General features: G+C 45.8%; 1 protein-coding gene across 9 annotated transcripts in view; it reads right to left on the bottom strand.

The window, feature by feature from the left end:
• Positions 1-20,430, bottom strand: part of PRDM15 (PR/SET domain 15) — a 35,508-nt gene extending 15,078 nt beyond the window's left edge. Inside the window, exons 1-13 of one of the 9 annotated variants that reach the window (XM_048290557.1) lie at positions 20,354-20,430; positions 16,484-16,530; positions 13,145-13,238; positions 10,265-10,418; positions 9,304-9,556; positions 8,044-8,169; positions 5,551-5,649; positions 4,569-4,787; positions 3,803-3,938; positions 2,569-2,750; positions 1,845-1,939; positions 991-1,078; positions 112-279 (exon numbers count right to left, since the gene is read on the bottom strand). In XM_048290557.1, coding sequence (XP_048146514.1) covers positions 112-279; positions 991-1,078; positions 1,845-1,939; positions 2,569-2,750; positions 3,803-3,938; positions 4,569-4,787; positions 5,551-5,649; positions 8,044-8,169; positions 9,304-9,556; positions 10,265-10,418; positions 13,145-13,238; positions 16,484-16,520 — 1,651 coding nt within the window. In that variant the 5' untranslated portion in view covers positions 16,521-16,530; positions 20,354-20,430. Of the gene's footprint in view, positions 1-111; positions 280-990; positions 1,079-1,844; positions 1,940-2,568; positions 2,751-3,802; positions 3,939-4,568; positions 4,788-5,550; positions 5,650-8,043; positions 8,170-9,303; positions 9,557-10,264; positions 10,419-13,144; positions 13,239-16,483; positions 16,531-18,450; positions 19,236-19,282; positions 19,642-19,661; positions 19,757-20,353 lie in introns of those variants that run through there. The other 8 variants (XM_048290568.1, XM_048290523.1, XM_048290516.1 and 5 more) reach the window with 8 other exon arrangements.
• Positions 20,431-23,122: the final 2,692 nt, after the last annotated feature.

Here is a 23,122-nt window from a genome sequence, read left to right as displayed (position 1 = left end):
ATACGACAGCTACCATCCAGAAGAATCTAAGGCACACACTCATTTCCTTAACCTGCCCACCTCTACTGCTGTTTCAAGAGTAATAATTAGGTTGATCTGCAGTAAATTTACCTTCCAAGTGCCGTCTTTGATGGTCCAGCATGACATCCTTCCTGTAAAACATCTTATTGCAGATCTCACATGCAAACTTCTTATCCCCGTGCTTCTTCTTGTGTTTCGAAAGGTTGCTGTTTGTAGAGAAGAATCTGAAACACATCTCACACTGGAATGTCTTGTCATCTGCAAGCAAGAGAAACCATGCAGCTCTTTACAGCTGAAAACAGGCTTTGTATGTTTGTGAGACAGGTGGTTCTTTTGTTGGATCTGGGTTTTAACATGTACTCCATCACTATGCTCTAAGGGCAATTACCTGGGTGATTCTGGACTGAACATTATTGGGGGGCATAGAAGTAACCAGGATGTCATTTTCTGAGCATAAAATCACTCAGCATAAATAACATGAGTAACCACAAGGGATGGCTATGGGAGAACAGGCAGGTTGTAGTGATACTAAGAAAAAAAACATTTAGAGACTACTACAAGTATAAAGCAGGAGAAAGCTGGAGAAAACTGTAATCCCTGAAAACTGCAAACTATCAATAGTACTGGTCCCCTTTCCAGTTCCTCTGTTTCAGAGGAATGAGGAGGAACTTAGTTTCAGGGGAAAAAATTAAACAGAGATGATGACAGAGTATCTGTGAACAAAGGAAACACCAGTGAGGATATTACACAGGTGAGCAGGAGATACTGAAAAAAACCAATTCTTAAGTGGATGTGTTGCTCTACAGGTGATTGGTTACACTTTTCTGATCAAAAAACAGATTGCTTCTTGTGATGATGACAAAACCCTAAATCCCTACTCCCCTTCTGTAGTTTCTCTGCTGAGATGGATTTGGGGACAGCTTCCCAGAATGGAGCAGAGATGCCACAGGAACAGTTCTCCATTCTCACCTGTCCTGCAGTTGTGGAATTCCAACGCACTCTCTATCCGAAAGGCCTTTTCACACGTGGTGCACTTGTATCTGTACTCACTGTCCACCTGCAGGTCACAAATAGGAGAAGTCACCTCTGACAGAGAAATTCTAAACCTCAAATACTGTTTCTGTTTTCTGTCCTTTCCAATTTTTATTTCTTCAAGAGGGCATTTAACCACACAGTGGTGCAAAATTCTGATGCTGTATCATCCTGCCATGTGAGCTACAAAAGAACCCCTAAGGCCATGCACCTGTGTGGATATAACAGCTTTCCTGATATTCCCCTGGTCCAACACAGAATGTTTGAGAAGGAAGATGTGATCTGACTCATCTTCCAGAAGAGATGGCAGCAATCTGAGAGTTAAGGACCCTGGTGCCAAGCAACAATGGGAATCTTCACTAATAAGGTGCCACTACAGGTGTGTTTAATATTTCTATGGCAGCAGCACTGAAAGGCAGAGTTCACACATTAAAGGAACAATAGGTGGGGAGAAATGAAACAGGACAAGCAAACAAGACTGGAACAACCCTATCTGGCAGCATAACTCAAGTCAGATCTCACCTCTGTATCATGCAGGTCCAGCTAATTCCAGCTTGTCTTGCTGGAAGTGATGCCTGAAAGCAGTTTTCTACAGGAAAAGGGCTTGCATATGCTCAAAAGCACATTTCAAATTCATCAATTATTCTAAGATAAGATGTTACCACTCCCTCTCTGTCCTTTGTCACTCACATGGGATACCTGCTCACATGGAGCTGCCCAGCTCACACCTGGAATCTCACTGTGCCTTTCCACATAAACCCTGCAAGAGCCTGAGAGCCCCTTGCACTCACTTCGTTCCTGCTGTGCTTGTATGAAACGTGCTGCTTCAAGCTCTCCTTCCTGCTGAACAGCTTCGCACATTCCTCACATTTAAACAGTTTGTCACCTGAGGGGATCAACCAAGATGAAAGGGAAGGAGTCAGTGATTGATAATAACCAACTCCAGGCAAGACAGCGGAAACCAAAGCACAAGCAACTGCAAACAAACAGGCTAGTGATGAAAAATTTAGTAATTCAGGAGATCTAAGTTGTGGATTTTAACCATTTCCAACAATTTTGGTTTAGTTCCCCCACCCTTTTTTCAGTGATGATTGTTCATGGAACCCTTACAATAGGACACAGACCCCTGGAATTGCAGATCACAGGTGGAAAAACACTCAGCTGACATTCACGCAGCTATGTCACCCATGTGCCTGTGAAGGTGGGGGTGATATTTATGTATATATTCAAAGGCAGTAAGAGCTTTGGAAAAAACATCACATCCTTGCCCTCATTTAAAAGATGTACCTAATTCAAATTTTGAATACTTTTAACTTCAATTTTGCACTACTGTCTTCTCATGCTTTGGTCTGAAAAATTAAAATAGTTTCCTAGAGAGAGTTAAAAGAAAGAAAAAAGCAAAACCAGCTCTCTTATAAATATGTATCCCAATACCTAAAACGAGCCCTGCTGTTTAACTCAAAGGTGAAACCAAGACACAAAATCAATGCCCAGGCAAGGGAAAAGCCAACCCACCGTGAGAACGGATGTGCCTGCTGAGGTTGCTGCTGTTCTGGAAGATCTTACTGCAGATGCTGCACTGATAGACTCTCTTGTGCTCCCCCAGCTGCTTTATCAGCTTCCGCCGAATTCCGTGTCTACTGGAGAGAATTAAACTTCTTTTGAGGGACATGGTGTTTTGGTGATGAACAAACCTACTGGATTAGAGAAAAAGGCAGGGACTGAAAGCTATCCCACAGGTTGCAACAGAGTACCACCAGCTGGCAAAAGCTAGAGGAGTGCTCAGCTCAGCTCCTGGCAGGAGGGAGGGGGCCTGGATGGAGCTGCCCCAGCTCCAAGGTGCCCCCATGGCCACCCCCTGGAAGCTGCAGATGTCACTCCCTCCAAATTATCTTCACCCAGCACCAGCAAAGCAAAAAGCAGCAGCAGAGATTCTCTTTGCAGGCCCCTCAGAGGAACAGAAAGGATCCATTTTGCTCATCCTCTGAAAACATCAGCACTATCTCAGCTTAGGAAGTTTGGCAGCCCCCACATAAAAAGTGTATTTGAGCAGAGGGCAGCAGGGTGCCAAGAAGCACTGTGCCATTTCCCAGCACAACCACCTGCTGAAATGCCTTTTTGATGGCTCTGTGTCTGCTAAGGACTTCAATATATACCATTACTAGCTAATTCTGAAAAATTGAGGGGTCTATTATACAAAAAAAAAAATTCGAAAGGCCAATTTTACCAAGACAAAAAGGCATAAAAGGATCTGAATTAATTAAGTGATACTTAAGAGTCTCCCTGAGGTTCTGTTATATTGAAGTTTTCCCCTCCCACTGCTCTAAATCTGAAGTATCACGTGCAAAATCAACATGAAGTCATTCATGAGCTAAGATGACAAGCAAGACTGAATAATAATAATGATTAATATATTCTGAAAGAACAAATCTCTTTGCCTGTCTTATCACTAACATTCAATGGGAGTAAATTTCACCTTGCAGCTGCAGGAGCCTTTTGGAAACACATTGAATAAAAGCAGTAACACGATGAACAAAGAAATTTTCATTTATGTTATGTTCCAAAATCCTACCACCGTCTTCCAGTGTACAAGTGGCACTCAAAACCACCTCTTGTAGCAGCAGCAGCAGCACACAATTTTATGCTGGTAGAAAAGAGCATCTGTGGGCCCAGAAGTCAAGCAGAACTGTTGCATGCTACATCATCTTAGCTACAACTTAGAGGAAATTCTGCATCCCAGAACACTTACTTTGTCACTGAGCTGATGCTGTTTGTGGTGCTGGGCATCTTTCCTAAAACCAAATCCATAATCCTCTCTTCTGGAGCTGGAAGCAGGGCCACCTCTTCTGGAGGGACCTCAGTGACAGCGTCAGCCACGCGTTCCACTGCGAACACACCACAGAAATAAACAGAGCAGAAATGTGGACAGCTGGAAGTAAAACCTCAACCTAAAAAATGCAGAATTTGTAATAAGATGTGGCACTGGACAAATTAATTGTCCACAAACACATTCAAAGAAATCATTGAACAGTGTGGGTTGGAAGGGACTCTTAGAAGTCATCTAATCCAACCCCCTGCCTTGGGCAGGGACATCTCATGTTTTTGTAACTTCTTACCTTTCCAAGCTATTACTGAAGGGTCTGTTGACCATGAATCATGGAATTTCCTATTAGACCATCCCTTCAAGGAAGGTAAGGCCCTTTCTAGACTAAAATTAAGGTAGAGAGAGAAAGATTTGTCCTTTTGAGAGGAAGGATGCTTCCTCTCCTGTTCCTTCTTGCAGGTCTCATAACCACTCACAGGAGAATGCAGGTGATCTGAGTGAAGGTGTTGCAACACCTACAGCAGAAAGGCCCCCAGAAATAATTAACAAAACTTGTGAATTGGCAGCTTTAGTGATCTAACTAAAATCCTCCATCTTGTCTCTCTGCTGCTTTTTAGGCCTTTCTGCAAAGCCATCGACACGGATGTGTAAGTGGATGTATTGCTTAGCATTTTCTAGATTTATGTTTTACCTTTCTCTTCATCAATGACAAGAGGTGGTTCTACTTTTGCTGTTTTGGCCTTTCTTCCCCTCCTGGCCTTTCTCCTTGAGTCTGTGCTGGCACTGGCTTCATCACTTGCCACCTGTTGATCTGCTGGTGCAGCCTCTGCTGCTTTCTCTGCTTTCTCAGCATCGTTTTGGCTGCCGGGGGGGGCACCTTTGGCTTGTTCCAGGTGACTCAGCAAGTGCTCTGGGTGGATGGAAAGAACAGAAGAAAAGAAGAAAAAGGAAGAAATTATCCTCAAAATGCTCAAATGGAAACAGCTGAAGCTCATCTATCAGGTCCATCTCACTTTGCAGAGACTTACTTCAAATTATTTCAAAAGCAGTCACAGTAACTTCACAAATCAAAGCATACAGTTTATTAAACAGTCATAAGAGATTTGTTGATACCACAGTAAGAAGTTTGTGTTTCTTATAATGGGTACATTTTTCCAAATGCCCAAGTTATTTACCGACCTAAGTCCCCTTTTCAAAAATGATTCATCAAATGGCCAAAGCTTCTAAATAATTTTAAATTCTTCTGAAAACTGCATAAAATAGCTGTGAAAGAAATGCAGAAAAACACATGTACTTCATTACCTTGACTTAATCTCTGCCACAAATACCAGATGGACAGTATCACAAAGTATGATCTGGCATCACTGACCTTTACACTGCTCATGCTCCCTGTCCTTTATTTTCCTGACAGTCACATCCTCCCCTAGATCACAGTTTTATTTCTTGTAGCTTCAACACTACAGTTGTTTGTCCAGAGACTGAATGCTGCCATGCTCAAAACATCCAAAATATCCCTGTTCTACCTTCCCTACTACTCCTTTCCTTAAAGGAACACGGAATTTAAAACTTCTATCTTGCTGCACCATGGATGGTGCCTGGCTTCACAGCTGTGGAAGAGCAGAACTCTGCTGATGATTCTCAGTGCTCTCCCACGAGTTTCTAGCACTTCCTACCTGTCAGCAGCTGGGGCTCTTGGAAAGCAGATGAACACACTTTACACGTCCACTGGTTGGGCTTTGCTTCTGCTGTTCCACTGCCTTCTGGAGTGTTCACTAAATCACAACAAGAAATACTGAAAAGCTTTGAAAATGGGAAGGTGGTAAACCCCTGTAGCTTTGTTTGTCTTGCAATAACTCCCTGAGTATCACAAGGTACAATTTAAGCAGCAAGAGGCCCTTGGGGGGCAGCTGGGACCACTTCAGGATTTTCCAAACATGAAGAGTTGAAACATCAGAAGATATATATGATGCCAGAAGAGAGTATCAATGATCTTGTAAAGTCCTGAGGGTCCCTTTATCACTTTCTAAAGAACTGTGCTCATAAAAGGCATGACATAAAGCAATTTTTAGCACCTTTAAAACCAGAGTTACCAGTCTTCTTCTAGATTAGCTGAGGACAGAAGCAGGAGAAGCCTCCTTGCTCTCTGTGAAGGGCATTGCAGAGCAAGAACATTTGGATTAATGGAAGTAAGGGTGAGGACAATGAAAACCCGGGTTTGAGCAGTTTCATTAATTTGATGTGCTACGAAATGACCATATTGATACTTTAATTAACACATCAACTCAAGAAAGGTATAGAAAATGAAGAAATTAGGGCAAAAATGGCACTGGAATAAAGAAAATAAAATGGGAAAAGTCACTCTGTTCACAGTCCTCTGTGTTTCAGTCTTTAGATGGTATCTTTGGATTTGTCAAGAGGATCTGATAAATCTGGACTGATTCAGATACTTTTTTGGCACACAAAAAGCTGAATATTCCACAGTATACCAGACTCTTCCTCCAGAGGAGGATGACATTCAAGTCAGGGTAAGTGAATGGCAGCACAGGGAATTCAAATTGTGCCTCAGTTTCTGCCACACATTTCCTGGATGATCATTACATGTCAGTTCAACTCTCTCTGCCTGAGGACCCCATCTATAAAGGGACAGTAAAGTTCTTCCTTCTTTTCAGTGTTGGCTCTTAAACCAAAATAAAAGATTCTCTGAGGCAGAGGTTGTTTCCTGCTACAAGATACATTCAACACTGCACTACAGAGGTGTGATCTCAGCCACGCTGCAATAAATAAATAAATAAGAAATGACTTGGCAATGCAGCAACAGAAATTCCTTCTTCACAGGCTACATAAAGTACTTCTTGAGGGCTCTGTCCAAGAGGACAAAAGCAGCAAACCAAGATTCTGTGTAAGTTAATTGTCCCTGACCCTGCACTTCCCTTGCTCCTTGCACTGGCTTGACAGGAAGAGTCAGGTCCTTTTTAAGTTCCCACTTCCTCAGGCTTCCAGGGCAGCTGCAGGGCAACCTGGCTGACTTGGAACCACACATCTGACAGCTGGCAACTGCTTGGTATGACTTGAGGTAAACAGAATCGAAAGAAGAAAATTTTGTTTCGGAAGCACCAAAACACTACATCAGTGGGAACACATCAGGGTTCCCAAAATATAATAGGCAGCATTTTGTTTCTAATGAAGTTGGGCCTTTCAGGCAATAGGGTGAAGGATGTAGGACGGGCTGCTCCAATTCTTCATGGTTTACCCCCCAAAAAATCAATAATGCCAAATTGAAAGCCAACTCTCCAGTCAACTTCACAGTTCAGCTGTGACAGAATCCAAGCTGACAAACGGCTCCTCTGATGAATTGTTCTGTACACATCTGCAACAACTCCCCTCCTCTCCTCCTGGCTACCTTTACTACCAGTAAGCAAAATTTAAGAAAATAACCTCTTAAAGAGCAGACTCAGAATGGTTTTCTTTTGATCCTGTGTACTCTTGAGTGTACTTTTTGTACACACTTAGTGTTAAGTGAGTTCTTAATTTTCCTGTTCCACTTAGCAGAGACTGGGTGGGGGGAGCACTGCTTTGTAATGAATCCTTGGGACAGAGGGACAGAGCTCCTATGACACTACCAGGTACTTCCTCAGCCATAGGTGCTTTGCCAAGAGGATATGTATTGCTTCTAAGTTTATTTAGATTTGAGTTTCTGTAATCTAGAACAGTCTGAACTCTAACAGTGGCATATACTGTGGTATTATTGTAATTTGGGGATGGCCAGTGTTCTTGCCATTTCCAAACATTTACCCACAGTCTCATGTTTTCTTCTAGAACCTGGCCTGATCATTTGAATTACTACACTTTGCTCAAGAAGAATGAAGATTTTCTTTGGAATTGCCCCCACCGTAACACTAACCACCCTTAAAGTCAGGAGAACTTGTGGTTTTCATGAAAATCATCTGCCTAAAAGTTTATTGGCCCCTCTGTGACTTTTTAACCTGTATATGTACTTTAAACACTGTGCCCATGAAAACAAAAATCCAGGCTTTCAAATCCTCTCTAAATCAGTATTTGCCAAAAGTTATTTATCCATAATACATGTGTAGAAGTGTTACACCTAACAGATCAGTAGATCTGTATCTGTCCTCTATCTCCCTTAAAAGCACTGTAATTTTGCATACCTGCTGGATCAGCTGCTAGTATGCTGGATTTCTTGTTTTTTTTATGGGGTAAGACAGCAGATGAAGGTTTTGAAGAGACCTTATTATTCCCCTCTTTATCAAATTCCATCGCTACCAAGGATGTATCTGTGAAGAGGAAAAACAGTTCATCTTTACTTTCCAGACCCTTTGACTCTTGCTCTGTGCTGAGGGCAGTAACCATAGTCAGAAAGTTTTATTCTGTAACAGGCCTGCAAATAACATTCTCATGTAAAATTTTAACCAGGGCATTCTTATATCTGCATCTCATCCACTGTGCCTTAAATATCCTGGAGCGTACAGTGGAAGTGCTGAACAGAGAGGGCAGGGCATACTTAAACACTATTTTTAAATACCCATAACCCCACAAAAATACATGAACAGGTTAAACTGAAGAGGGAAAGATGAAACCTCTCAGTTAATACCAACTGCAAGCATCTCAGAGTTCAGAAGTCTGTCAACCTGTGCATTGGTTCAGCTGCAGCACTTGAGACTCTGCTTAGGATCAAGGGCAGCCATAAAGCTGACACTGGTGGCAATGGCCTCTCCCCAAGCATTTGTCACCCCAAATTACACCCAGCAGAGCAGTAATAACATCCAGGGAGTACCCCCAGCTCAAGAGCAGGCAGAAGACACCCTTGCAATGCTAAAGGATCTTGCCTTTCAGCTGTAGAAATGGAAAAGTAGGAGAAAACAAAGAGAAAGAACAATGGACTTGTGGCAATTCTAATTCAGATTCTAAAATATCTGCTGCCTTTCTTTCCAATGCACAGCCACATGGATCTTACTCTAGCAGGTCCCATGTGAGGTTGACTAAGACAAATGTAGTTTTTTAGACCTGTGTATCAGTTCTGTGCAAAACCAAAACATTTTCCCTGCAACTGAAGAACGGCTTCTTTAGCAAATCTGCATGCTGATTTCTCTGAGAATTGAGCTCCTTTGCTGTTCTACCCAGAAATGCTTTTGATACGACCACCAACTCTTTAGTTAAGGACTGTTTATCCAGTTGGTGCACTCTGAAGAGGCTGAGCCATTAACTAGGCCACCTGCTTGTAAAAACCTGGCTGCATCACAGTGAAGAATCTACGCTTTCCTCTTGCAGGGCACCCACTGTGCAGGCTGGCCTGACTCTGCAGGATAAGAGCCTACTGGATAAACAGCACTGTCAACTCCAACAGCCAGGGACTATCAGTCCCTGCCAGCACTGGGCCCTTAGGAAGGAAGAAAGGCCCCCACACATACCATTGGCAACACTAGTGACCTGCTTCAGCACTGGCTTTTCCATTTTTTTGGCGTAAAAAGCTGCATACCACACTCGCAGCTCAGTTCCTGGGGGGATGTCCTGGGAGGTGGTGAAGTAAATGTCGTTGTCATGCTGGAAGGCAGTTAAGTTTTGATGCTCATACTCGGTGGCTGGGCGCACCATCATCATCCAGTTGCAATCATCTTCGTTTGTGGTGTCAAAATACACCAGGGGCCCTTCCTTCTGGAACACCTGCCAAGCAAAATGTGCATAGAATAAAAACCTTGAGAAATGATACAAAGTTAAGGAAAAAAAAAATTATTTGGTGCTTTTGCAGTGGTTTCTTTTTGATGTACATCGGGGATGAAGCAAGCCTCAAGTCTTGCATGAGGCATCTTTCACTTAGTCACACGTTCAGATGAGTAAGTCTGAGACAGACAAGATGTGAACAAACTGAACTCCTATCCCAATAATTCTTGCTACAGCCACCAGTTTCTCAAAAAATTATTGGATACATGAGTGGAGGGGTATCCAAACAGCCATCAGCCCAAGGCACATTTCTACATCTTTACTTCTGAGCTAGGTATTAGTGGAAAATAAGACTGAATTCCATTCTTAATGTAGCATTTTTCCTACCAAAACTTGTCAAGAGAGGAATAAAACAAATGCAAGAAAAAAACCCACTTATTCTGCATATTCCATAAACCTAATGCACATGTGGCTCATTAGGCAAATTCAATCAAATTGAAGAGACTCATTAAAAGAGCTGAGCTTCTACTTTGGTTCTTCTGTACCTTGCCCAGAGAATGTTTGTTTAGCTCATCTCTTACAGGGCACACCTAAAAGATGTTCCAAATAATCCCCCTACACACATCTTTTTTTTCCATAGTATTAGATGGGATTAATTCACCAGAGGTAAAACTGACTCCTTGCTATTGCTTTTCATGTTCTGTGCCTTACCTTCAAGGGAAAAACGGATTCTTTCTCCAGTTTGAGAACTCTCTTGCATTCAAAGGGGCCAAACTGGGTACGTTTCACCAGCTGAGTCAGAGCAAACACTCCCTCAGTCCCATCCTCCAGCTGTCTTATCTCCAAATTAGAAGGCAGAGATGATCTAAAAAAATTAAGAGAGATTTGAGGAAAACAAAAATCGCAGAATCAATTAGGTTGGAAAAGACTTCTGAGATCATCAAGTCCAACCTTTGGCTGTACATCACCTCATCCAGTAACAGTTACTCACTGGACAACACTGCAGAACCCATGGAAGAAAGAAATCAACTGAGATTTCTCCAGTCTCTGGGAACAGCAAAGTTTTCTGCTCAACACACCCTAACTTCTGTGAGGATTTATAAACAGAGGGGAGCAACACTAGCAGTGCAGGAGAGCCAAATCAGTGATTCCTTGCAAAAGCTCAATCCTGATATCTCATCTAAACCTTCTCTCAGGCCATTCCCCCTTGTCCTGTCACTACAGTTCCTGTTGAAAGGTTCCTCTCCAGCTCTCCTGCAGCCCTCTTTACACACTGAAAGGCTGCTGCAAGGTCTCCCTGAAACCTTCTCTTCTCCAGGAGAGCACATAAAAATGAAAAAAATGAGCAGTTAAGCTTATCTTAGTTCTTACTGGAACACCCTGAAGCCTCTTCTAAAACAGATTATCCTCTGACTCTACAGATCTTTGGTTGTGACCGTGCTTATTTTAAAAAAATAACCTCTATCCCTCCCCAAATTAACACTTTATAGCCTTATGCAGATCATAGCCCTTAAGATGGAAGTCCTGGAAGTTTCCCTTCTGTCTTGTTACAAACACTACCACATTGGTCACAAGTGCTTCTGTGCTGCCAGCCTCTCTCTTTTCCCAAACAAGCTTCTGAGAAGAGCTACATGTAGTAAGTGTTGTTACTACATATAATACACACAGAATATCTTCCAAAAATTCACGTGACTGGCTCTACCGTATCGGTTTTACAGACCAAATGCAATTCTGTTTTTTCAGCTCTGTGCTAACAGATGAAAAGCTAAAAATAATCAGACAGGCTACTGACTACTCTGTAGAAGTTGACACTGGCAGAACTGCTTTACTGCCTAGACAAAGAGAAATACAAAAACATTGCAATCATAGTGACAAGCAACTGAATTGGGGGGGAAAAAAAAAGCTTTCAGTTTGAAACATAGAATAAGCAGTGTCAGAAAGAAGTCCAGGAGATGTTTCTCAACACTTCTAACCATAAAGCATCCATTTTATCTATTCAGTAAGACAGAGGGAACAACAAACATGTGGTTAAGCAAGGAGACTGTTTTTAAAAGATTCATATTCAGTTTGTGGTTAAACTTGCCCTCAACCTCAGATAACTCACTTTCAGCTACTGTTCCCCAGATGTAGAGGCTGCAATTAAATTTCTTCTTTCCTTTTCTTATCTTACCTGATTCCAGCTGAAAACTCTTCAGGAAAATAAATACATTTATCTGTAAAAAAGTCAATTTAAAATTCTGCTTTCAAGTCTACGGTCCAGCAGCCCACACTTCCACTAGGGAAAACTTAGCATTTGCATGTCAAAAGGAGACTGAAAATCAGTGCATACACCGCATTTGCAAATACTCCCAGTTGGAACATCAGCACATTAAATTGCAAGGCAAAAACCAGAAAAAAACTGTAGGAAATAATAGTTTAACTTGTCACTGAATCTGTGTAGTACAGGCTGGAGACGTACTGCACTGCCCATTTTTTTGTGTGTAGGAAAAGCACCTCCCTCACCAGCTTCTATTATTCCAAGGGGTATTTTTAAATTACCCTCAAGCACCTGTAGTGTCAGGGCTGTTAACCATTAACAGCTGCTGCAAGGGGTCATCCAAGGCAGGTTCCCAGGCACAGGAAGGCAGTGCCTGGCAGGAGCTGTAGGGAAATTCCTCTTCTGGGAAGGCCCAGACAAGCAAGGGACAGCTCCTGCCCAGGAGCATCCTGCCCAGGCCACGGGGTCATGGCACCCACGTGGCAGATCCAGCACATCCAGGATTTGTTCCAAAATGGTCCTGGGAATACACAGCACAGCCTCCGCAGCCAGGATGTGCCAGACCTGCTGCCCACGTGCCTGTCTTCTGCTTGCAACTTCCCAAGAGGAAATATGGAAGCCCTGCATGCATTATATAACACACAAAGCCATCTGAGCACTTCCCTTTTTGGGTCTGTACTACATCTTCACTACACCAATAGTTAGTTCTTTTCCTTAGCCTTATATTTTACACCTTAATAGGAATATCACTGACAGTGCCTGATTGTCTTTCCCTGTGAAAATCACTACTCAGTGTTGTTTTCTCCCAACTAGATTGAGTCTGTTTGGTTCTTTTGGCAAACATGAGTGTTTCTGCTGCGCTGTCAGAGATCTGCTGACAGAATTATTACCCCTAATCATTTGCAAAGACCCACAATAATGAGAACAACTTGTTTTGCTCCTTAAGTGGAGGAATGAGAGAGTTCATAGCAAGCAGGAGGACACAACCATTTACATGAACAAGAAATCCTCACACACTTCTCTAAGAGGGTGCATCTGAGGGGGATAAAAGTGGCAGGTATTCAACCACTATAGAAGTCATCACCCCATCTGGCACCACCTGACTTCTTGCCAGAAACCTCAGCAAAGAAACAGAGTCCTGATGAGCAGCAAGTTATTTTTTTGGCTTCAATTCAGTGCAGCACTTAAGTGTGTGCATCAATTTTTCTGTTTAATCAAGGCCATGTGCTTTCCATAGATTTCTGTCATCCTCTGAGAGTTCACTTTCCAGCTGTCAATGTGACATCCACCAAAGAGCAAATATGCTTTAAAGGACTAACACAAACATTTCTTACCTTGCCCTGCTCAATACAAAGGAGTCTTTGACTGTCACCACTGGGCCCAGCTCAGGGCACTCTGAATCATGGTACTGCCCACAGTCCTCGCACCCTGCAAGGAACCAGACAGGAAAGGTTGGTGGAAAACACTTTTGTAAGACAGTTTCCTCCCTCTTTCAAGAGAAACCGAGCACCAGGCAAAATACATATGTAGGGAGGCAGATGTTTATTTATATTGCTTAAAAGAACATGAATAATTGAACACTGAGCTGATAGCTGGCACCTGTGTAGGTGAGATAACACACACTGTGATCAGTACCATCAGAAGACAATTGTTTAAATTCTCTCTCAAAGGAATATAATTGCCTTATATCCACAGTAAATATTCTGCTTAAAGATGGCATTATTCTCCAGATAAAGTGCAGGAACACGTAGCAGCTAAAGAAAACCACATCACTGCCTTCCCCAGGAGCTGGGCTGTTATGAACAGCTTGTGCAGCATGGTGTTTCCAGTGACAGGAGGCACAAACCCAGAACCAGCAGCAGAACTGGCACAGGGCTCAGCAGGGCACCAGCATGTTCTGGGAGCCCAGCTCTGCCTGGCCACACACATTTCTCACCCACAGAGCAGGACAGAGACCTCCACGGTACCTTCTGGTGCCTTTCCAGACACATCAGCTGGCTGCACAACACACCCTGGCCACCTAATTCACTGTCAGCTTAGCTAAATTAACTTTTAGTTTAAGTGGCTGTAAATTACCCAGAACTGAGTGGTTCCTAAGAAACAATTTTCAGACGAGGATAATTTGAGGTTTTCTAAAATAAGCTAACTTAACAGGATTCCAAATGCTTACACATTGCTTCACTGTGAAAAAAATAGCTGTCAAACTGCCCTGCCTGGTCAGCTGCTGACACAGCTTCAGAAGAGATCATCACACAGGGGTTATTTGCTGTGGTGCCTTTTCCATCTGAGCTCCACGCTCACAAGGGCAAGTCAGGAAACCCCAGAAAGGTGCTAAGTAAAGGGTCATTACACGGTTTTTTGGAAAGACATGAAAAAAGCCATGTCATTCCAAGGCATATCCCTCTGGTAAAGCTACTCTGTGCTCCTAACTGGAAGCCTCTCCCCCCAGATATTTGTCCCAGTGCATAAAAGGATGTCTAAAACAAGGGATCCCAAACTGCTTCACGTTTCTTCTGGCAACAAAACCCACTGAGCAGTAAAAAACGACATGTATTGGACAAACAGCATTTCTGGCTGGTGCAACCCCCAAGCCTGGTCACTGCCTCCTGTTTGTGCTGCCTTCTGGTGAGCCAAGGAATGAAACAACCAGCTCTTCCCACTGCTTTTCAGCAGAAGGAATCTCCCAGTCTGGGTTGCTGTACAGCATCACACAGTTGTTGCAGCAGAGGAAAGGATCCATGGGCAAATGCTACCCACAGACCACTAGCACCAAAGCTCAGCCTACAGCTGGCCTGTTTACTGTGCCACCATTCTCCTGCTCTAGGCCTGCCTGTAGCCCACACTGTGCTTAACATTACTGAAATAATCTGGGCTAAAAGCAGATTTCTCAAACCAGAGAGGGCGGAGGAGCCACAGAAGAATGTGTAAACCAGACTGCTGAAAAGAAATGGACTGTCATCTGCAAAGGGTTGTCATAACCAATGGGGACAGGAAGGAAAAGCCAGAGTTAACAGCTTCTCCAACAGGCTTTGCTGTCCAAAGAGAAAAGCATTTGTCATTTTCCTTATCTCCTGACGGCATCAGGGCACTCCTCACTTCTGCAAAGATAAGCCTCTAAAAGGTGCAGACAGCACTGTCCACAACCACAGGCAGGAGTAAGTCACACATTCCTCTGACTCCTTTGCAAAGGAATGACCAAAGCCAGGGGAATATGACATTGACATTGTGTGGCATGGCTCAATATCCAAGGGATGCCCTACAGCAGCCATTTCCCAAAGCTGTTACACTCATCGTGTGACACCTTCAAGGGAATTACAGCCACAGGAGAAACACAAAAATGAACATGGGAATAATCATAAGATACCCCAGGGAGACTATATTCACACACTTAAAAAAAAAAAATTCCATAATTCTCTTGTCTATGAAATACGTATTCAAGGATATTAATTATGGGAGTGCACAGTGTCATTTATAGCAACTCACTTTTTCAGGACATAACCAGTCCCCATATCCTGTGGGAAAAACCAATTGCAGAGAGCACAAGAAAAAGCTCAAGATATTCAGTAGGGAATACAGTATCATACAGTCACCTCAGGACACCACAGCCTCCACTGGAAGGGAGAAAATCATGTTGTGTGACACCTTGTATCTAATTAGGGAATGGCATCACATCCCTGTTCTTTTTGCTGTCCACCAGAATCTTTTTAGGAAGGGGAAGATAAGGTAACCCCTATATGGTATCTGCATCTGAGTAAAAATGCCAACAGTCAACACTATTTTTGAAGGAATCTGTGGTAGAGGGAGAGGTTGAACGTTCTGATAGAGTTGCTGTAGGTGCAGCTGTGGAGCCATCAGGGGTAAAATACCGTGGATCCAAAACCCAAGGACATGTGCTCCATTCTGCTCTGCCCTGACTGGATCTACAATATCTGGGCCTTCTCTGCTCACACAAGGTGAGTGGACTCTGCATCTCTTAACTCTTTTCCACCCTGACACCAGGTCCTGCATGTCCAGGCTGGTGACAAAGACGAGGGCTCAAGTGGGACCCAGGCCTGCCAGCCAAGCTCCAGCAAGCATGGGACACTGCCCAGCCTGGGCACACCACTGCAGCAGCCTTCCCTCACCCACCAGCATCCCAGGAGCCCAGATCCCAGTCACAGAGCCCAGCCTGGCACTCAGGGTTACACAGAGGGCAGAGAAAGAAGCACAGGCTGTGAATGCCACGAGTGACACCTGCCAGGGCAGCTGGTGCATCTCAAACTGGGCTTGTTCAGAAGTATTATGAGTCTGCCTGTCTCTCCTGTGGAGGTGCAGATCCCCAAGTCAGGCCAGAGGTCAGAGTTATCCCCAGACACCCCTGGCTGCTGAAGCTGGTTGTGTAAACAAAGGGCTTACCTGAGTGTTAGACCTTCAATCTCACTCACTTCAGCCATGAAAAAGCTGTGCTGCTAACTCACGTTCAGAGGTTTCACTGTGTGTTTGCCAGCAGTGTCAGAATGTGTATGCTTAAATTACACAACCTCCTCTCTATTCATCCATTAGCTGTTTGAACCTCCTTTACATAAAGCAATTTTTCTAAATAAAATCTTAAATCTGTTTCAGTCTTTAATTTCAAACATTCTGAGTAGACAAGTCACACACCATAAGAGTTAGATCCTTTTCCTAATACTTACAAATAAACATAATCTCCTCACTGCCATCTTCAGCCATTTTTTTTAACCTGCCAAAATACAAAAGACAGAGTTAGTTCTGAATTGACTTTTATTTTCCATGTAATACAAACATCCCTTTGTGAAGTAATGATGCTGACTGACCCAGAGCACACCCAAACACATTACTGTCCTTGCAGGAGTGTCAATGCAAAGTTAAAGAAATTGAAGTTGTAAAAAAGCCCCAGTGACTGCTGTATCACTACATGAGCTGCAGACATCTCTACCAAGAAGCCTCAATGTCCATGGGCTCTCAGGGTTTTTCTCTCTGAGGCAATGCTGTCTCCTGCTGTTCCCCATCTCTCACCAACTTCCAGCCATCCCCTACTACAAAGCTCCTGTGGAGCCTCAGAACATGCAGGGCCAGAGGATAATCCAGGTCAGCAGCAACCACTACAAGAACAAGGCCCAGTGCAACATTTTATTGAACTGTAGCTTAAAAAAATTATCTCTGAAAGGCAGATTACTTATTTAATAAACACAGTAATCTTAAAAACCTAAAAACTGCTGATACAGTTGCAGATCTGTTCCAGAGGCAAAGGTATGTTGTGGTACTGAGCACCAGAAAACCTGGGGAAATAAAATCCTGCCTCTGTCACTGGCCTTCCAAGAAATGGTAACTGACCAATTTGATTCCACAGTTAAATAAGGTTAATCTATATTCACTTCATTAGTGTCAATCTGCATTAAAACTTTTATGAACATATCTATTGCCCCTCAACAATTAAATTATGGTTGGCAAAAAGTCTGATTATATATGGCTAAGACCACAACATGAGCAGGACCTAGAAGAGAGTTTTTCCCTTTTCTAACCAAAAAAACACTCTCCTCCTCAAATAAACAATTTTCCCAATGCCTCAGAAGAGAAGCAAAGCAACACAAAGATGATGACCCAAGTCTGAGAGAGATGAGGCTGCAGAACAGCAAGTGTATTGGCCAAGAAGAAGACAGGAAGGCTAAGAGGTAAGAGCTGAACCTGTGAGAGGGAGAGGAAACGTGACACACCAAACCAGCAGAGCCCTGTTTGAAAACACATAAAGCATTTGCTACGACAGCAACAAAAGCCAAGCCAGAAATGTGGGAGCACATCCATTACTTGGGATCAGGACTCTTCAAGCACCGCCCTCCCCAACTCCACTTGTCAGCAGCAGGATAGCTCCCGAACACTCACTGCTGCAAGGGGCCAGCACTCCCCCTCCCTGGCACAAGCTGGGCCTTTCTTGGCTACAGTTTTTGGGGATAAAGCTCAAATAAGAAAACAAACATTTGAACAAAAGCCCCATGCTGAGCACAAACAGTAACTCAGGACATTTCCCCAAAAGCTCTTATCCTGAAAGCAAGGTGAACGATGCAACAGGTATTTATGGGAGTCCAAGCACAATGCTGCAAAACAAGCGGTGTAAGCTGAGGTCAAAAATGGTTTGGTTTGCTTTTTAACCAACGCTTTTTTTTGGATGCTTTGCACTATTTCAAGAAGCTATTTTTAGATAAGATTTTAATCATAAATACGGCTGAATTAACAAATAAAGGCCTCAGCCAATGGTTCAGGGGCGCAGTGCAGCCAGACCACCACAGGCATTTGCCCCCAGGACGTTACTGTGTCGCATCCTTGGCAAACAGCAGGCTGGGGACAAGTGACACCACAGGAGCAGCAGCTCCGTCTTGTTCCAGGGGCCGTGGGATGAGAATAGCAACAAAGGGGCGGAGAAATCATCAGTGCTGTTCAAGGTGACGGGGAGGAAGCGTGAAGGGCTCTCACAGGTGCCTCGGGCAGCCTCGGTGATCTGCATTAGCGCAGCTCCCATCTCTGCAGCGAGGACTCTCTGTGTTCGCAACACTCCTGATCCGTCACCCCTCGCTCCCCCGCTCAGCGCTGCGCTCCGAAATAAGCGCGGTACCTGCTCTACAATTCTGATTTACACGCTTCTCACCCATGGGCTTCCAAACTCCTCCTCCCAGATCTCGGCTGTGTTTCCCAGGAGTTTTTGAAGTACATGACATGATGCCACCCGCTCCAGCTGGTAAACAGAGTCACGATGTGCCACACAGGCTCACATGATGGCACTGAAGACAGCCTTCAGAATTTTTTTTTTGCCCTCATCTGCTGTTGCTCTGGGCCATGTCTGATTTTTTTCTTTTTTTTCTTTTCAAACATTTGTACCAGAAAAATATTCCATTAAGTCACTCATCCCACTGCTCCTAATTCTGCTCCTGTCTTGCAGGGATAATCAAAGCTTCTGGAAGTTCCAGGTACTTTTTACATAAAACAGAGAGCAATCATTAGCAGTCAATCATCAGAAGAAAAGCCACGCAGAGGAAATTAGACCAGGCACAAAGCCTAACTCTGATGGCAGTAAACGAGCAGAAAAACACTTTTTTTTTTTGTTTGTATAATTAGACGAGTGACTCTGTTCCCAAAAGTAGAGCCACACAGCTATGCACAAAAATTCCAGCTGCAACACAGGCCTCTGAACATATCTGGAACTTGAGGGAGCCCAAATGAAGACACAGAGGCTGCAGCATCACAGGTACCTGCTTGCAGCCCATGACGTGGAAAGATACTGTGAAGGAACCACTTGAGCTGTAAAAATTTAAGAACTGATGTAAAATCACACTTTCTCCTTATAAACTGAAGAAAGAAATCAGGCTCCAGTGCGAAGTCGAGCCATTTTGATCTTGTTAATGGATTTTTTTTGTTAAAAGTAGGTCATAAAAATCTGTATTTAATGAACCTAATGACCAAGAAGGTAGAATTAAAGTTACCCTTTCTTCAGTTTGAGAATGGGCTTCCAGGACTGTGAATAACTTGAAACCACAAGCAGATGGGTGCTGCAGATACATGTGTGGAAGGATGCGCTTAAAATCCAGTTTTCCTCATGATGTAGTAGAACTTTTTCATGCCACCGCTCAAAGGAATTGCAGAACATCTGGTAAACTACAGTGAGGCCTTGTATTTCTTAAAAAAAGTAGGGCCATTCTATCAATTATTGTCGGGGGCGGACGATTTTACGCCACTCGGGGGGGCACGGAAAAACAGAGCGGCTGGGGGGGTCTGCGCCACCTGCCCTTCCCAGCACTTCCCGCGATCATGTGAATAAACTACATGCAAAGTTTAATGGCCCTGAGCAGAAAACGAGCGTACTGCAGAAAATTCACGTGTGCGAAGCCCCGCAGACCGCGGCTCTCCTCCTTTTGTCTCCTCGGGCGCCCACCGCACCTTCTCCCACAGGGCACACGCCGGGGCAGGGCAGGATCCCCGCACCTCCCTCCTCCTCCTCCTCCTCCCAGCCTCTTCCCTCTGGATCACGCCCTCGCACCTGGGAGCTCCCACCCCCCCTCCTTCCCCAACCCCCTGCGGCCAAGCCGAGGCGCTCCCCGCTCCCGGCCCCGCATCCCCGCGGCCGCGAAGGGTGCGTGCCCTGCCCGGCCGAGCCTGCGGGGATCCCCCCGCGCCCGCTCCGCGCCCGCCCCGCGGGGACCGCGCCGCCGCCGCCCGGAGCCCGTCGGGGCCCGGGATCCGGGAGCGGCTCCGCCGGGTTTTGCCTCGGACCCGCCTCGCCCCCTTCGCTACCGCCCTCCCGGCCGCTGTAACAAAGAACAGGCGGCCTGGAGGAGGCGGCGGCGGCGGAGGAGGAGGAGGAGGCGGCGGCGGAGCCGCAGCCGCCGCCGCCGCCCCGGGAGCGCTCGGAGCGGCCGCCGCGCCCGCCCCGGCCCCGCCGCACGTCCCGGGGAGCGGCGGGAGGAGCCGCGGCGGGACGGGCGCGGGGGGTCCCGGGCGGGGGTGCCGGGGAGGGCGCGGGGTGCGGCGGGAGGAGCGCGGGGAGCCGGCGTTACCTGCCCCGGGAATGGCCAGACCCGGATCGGATCCGCGCTCCGGGTTCCGATCCGCTCCGGAAACCACGCGCCAGCGGAAGCCGGCGCGGGCGGGCGCGGAGCAGGGCGGGAAGTGTAGTGCGGCGGGGCCGGCCCCGGCCCTGACCCCGGCCGTGTCCCCTCCATGTCCCCGCCCGGGGTGCCGCCAGCCGGGTCCCCTCCCGGGCGGGTCCCACCCCCGAGCCCCCGGAGCCCTTCCCGGCGGCTCCCCAGGCCGGAGGCGGGCGGTGGCCGCGCTGAAGGTGGCGGAGCACCCGGGTGGCTCTCGCCGGGTTTCCCGTCTCTTCCCGGGCAGAGGCGGCCCGGAGCAGGCTGATGGGAGGGTTGGCAAAAACAGAATCACAGGATTGGTAAGGTTGGAAAAGACCTCCGGGATCATCCGGTCCAAGTTAAGACTCAACACCACCTTGTCCATCAGACCGCGGCACTGAGTGCCACATCCAGTGTTTCCTTAAACACATCCAGGGATGGGGACTTCACCAGGTCCCTGAGCAGCCCGTTCCAATGTCTAATCATCTTCTTCTGTGAAGAAATCCTTCCTGATGTCGGACCTCACCCTCTCCTGGCGCAGCTTAGGTCATTTCCCCTCGCCCTGTCCCTTGTTCCCTGGGAACAGAGCCCAGTTCCCATCTGGCTGCCCCTCCTGTCAGGGAGATGTAGGGAGCAGTAACATCACCCTTGAGCCTCCTTTTCTGCAGGCTAAACACCCCCAGCCCCCTCAGCCACTCCTCACAGGGCTTCTGCTCCAGACCCTTCCCCAGCTTTGTTGTCTTTCTCTCGATACAGACCACATCAGCCCTGTGGTGTTTCCTCAGCCAAGCCCTGGCCATGTACCCGAGCACCTTTGCCTCCTTATCCAAGCCTCACTGAGGTTCAGTGCTCCAGGATGAAAGGACATATTCTCAAGTTGCACCAGGGAAGGTTCAGGTTGGACATTAGGAAGAATTTCTTCACTGGAAGGGTGATTAGACATTGGCACAGTCTGCCCAGGGAGGTGTTGGAGTCCCCATCCCTGGAGGTGTCCAAGGAAGGCCAGGACATGACAGTCAGTGCTCTGGGCTGGGTGACAAGGTGGGTCATGGGTTGGACTCGATCATCTTTGATGTCTTTTCCAACCTAAATGATACAATGATTCCTAAATCTCATCATTCTGGCATCACCAGGATCTATCAGGGCTCGGCCCTGCTGTTCCTGACAGCACAAATCATTTAGGGGGTTTTAAACCTTCAGGTTATTCCACCACTTCAGCCAGTGGCCAGGGCAAGAAGCATGCAAGCTTTTTGTATTCAAGCATGCCCCAATTTTTTGCTCTGCTGAGAAGGGTAGCCTGCAGTGGAGTCCTCCCAAAGCCTTATGCAGTGCTCTCTGCCACCAAGGTGTGACTGGTCAGCCTCCACTGTAAGAACACCACTAGAGAGCAAAAGGTGGTGGGAAGCAGGCACCAGCTCTGTTTTCTCCAAGCAATGTGCTCCTCTCACATCTGGCTACATTTTTAACAGCTGGCAAAGGCCTTTCTCAGTTCTCACCCGCCCCACAAACCCTTCTGCACAAGTACCAGTTTCAAAGACGTGTGGAGAGTATCTGAGGATGGGTCAGGCTGGAAGGGACCACAGTGGATCAGCTGGTCCCACCTCCCTGTTCAAGCAGGGCCATCCCCGGGCACAGGAATGTATCCAGGTGGTTCTGGAGCATCTCCAGTGAGGGAGACTCCACAACGTCTCTGCACAATCTCTGCACAATCTGTTCAGTGCTCGGTCACTGCACAGGGAAGAAACTCTTCCTCATGTTCAGGGGGAACTTCTGTGCATCAGTTCCTGCCCATTTCTCTCGTCCTGTTGCAGAGCCTGGATCCATCCTCTGGGCATCCCCCCTTTTAGATATTTATACACACTAATGAGGTCCCCTCTCAGTTGTCTCTTCTCTAGACTGAACAGCCCCAGCTCCCTCAGCCTTTCCTCATAGCAGAGATGCTCCAGTCCTTTATTTTGTCACTCTCCACTGGCCCTGCTCCAGGAGCTCCCTGTCCTGAGGAGTCCAGAGCTGGACACAGCACCCCAGATGTGCCTCATCAGGGCTCAGTAGAGGGGCAGGATCCCTCCCTGATCTGCTGGAAATGCTCTTCCTGATGTACCCCAGGGCACCATTCATGGCCATACTGTGACCGTCTTGTCAGGTGCTTGGGGAAACTGAAACAAAGCAGTATTTGAATTTTGAAAATATTGTACTTGGCAAAACAGTGTGAATTTCAGCATGGGGAACCATTTCTTCTTTCAAAATGACTCGTCAGCAGATTGAAATGACTACAGGAGTAGTAAGGGGAGTTTTTTCAAGGATCTAACTGCATGTACAAATCGTTTGCTTTTTCAAAGACTGAAGCTGACTGGCAGTTTTTGTATAGTCTGCTTTTACTTATTTTCCCTGTATATTTCAGTGCATAATCCCATGGACTTTTGTATGGTTTTCTCCAGCATCCAGCACTTCAGAGTGGTTTATCCTATTTGCAGTGCACTCACTTTATCAGAGTAAGTATAAATTAATTCAGAATAGTCATTTGTATGTGTACAATGCATGTGAGCCTGGATCCTGCAGCTCCAAAATTTTTTTTTTTTTCAGTATTAACTTCAGACTATGAAGTTGCATCTTCTGCCAGTCTCACCTGGGTACAGAGATGAAAAATTGAAAATCCTTTACATTTATTGTTTAAGAATGATGAACTGGAGGGAAGAGTAC

This window comes from Corvus hawaiiensis, chromosome 2 (genome assembly GCF_020740725.1).
Source record: "Corvus hawaiiensis isolate bCorHaw1 chromosome 2, bCorHaw1.pri.cur, whole genome shotgun sequence".
NCBI lineage: Eukaryota > Metazoa > Chordata > Aves > Passeriformes > Corvidae > Corvus > Corvus hawaiiensis.
Note: the sequence above shows the minus strand (reverse complement) of the source record. Positions and strands in the feature narration are given on the sequence as shown.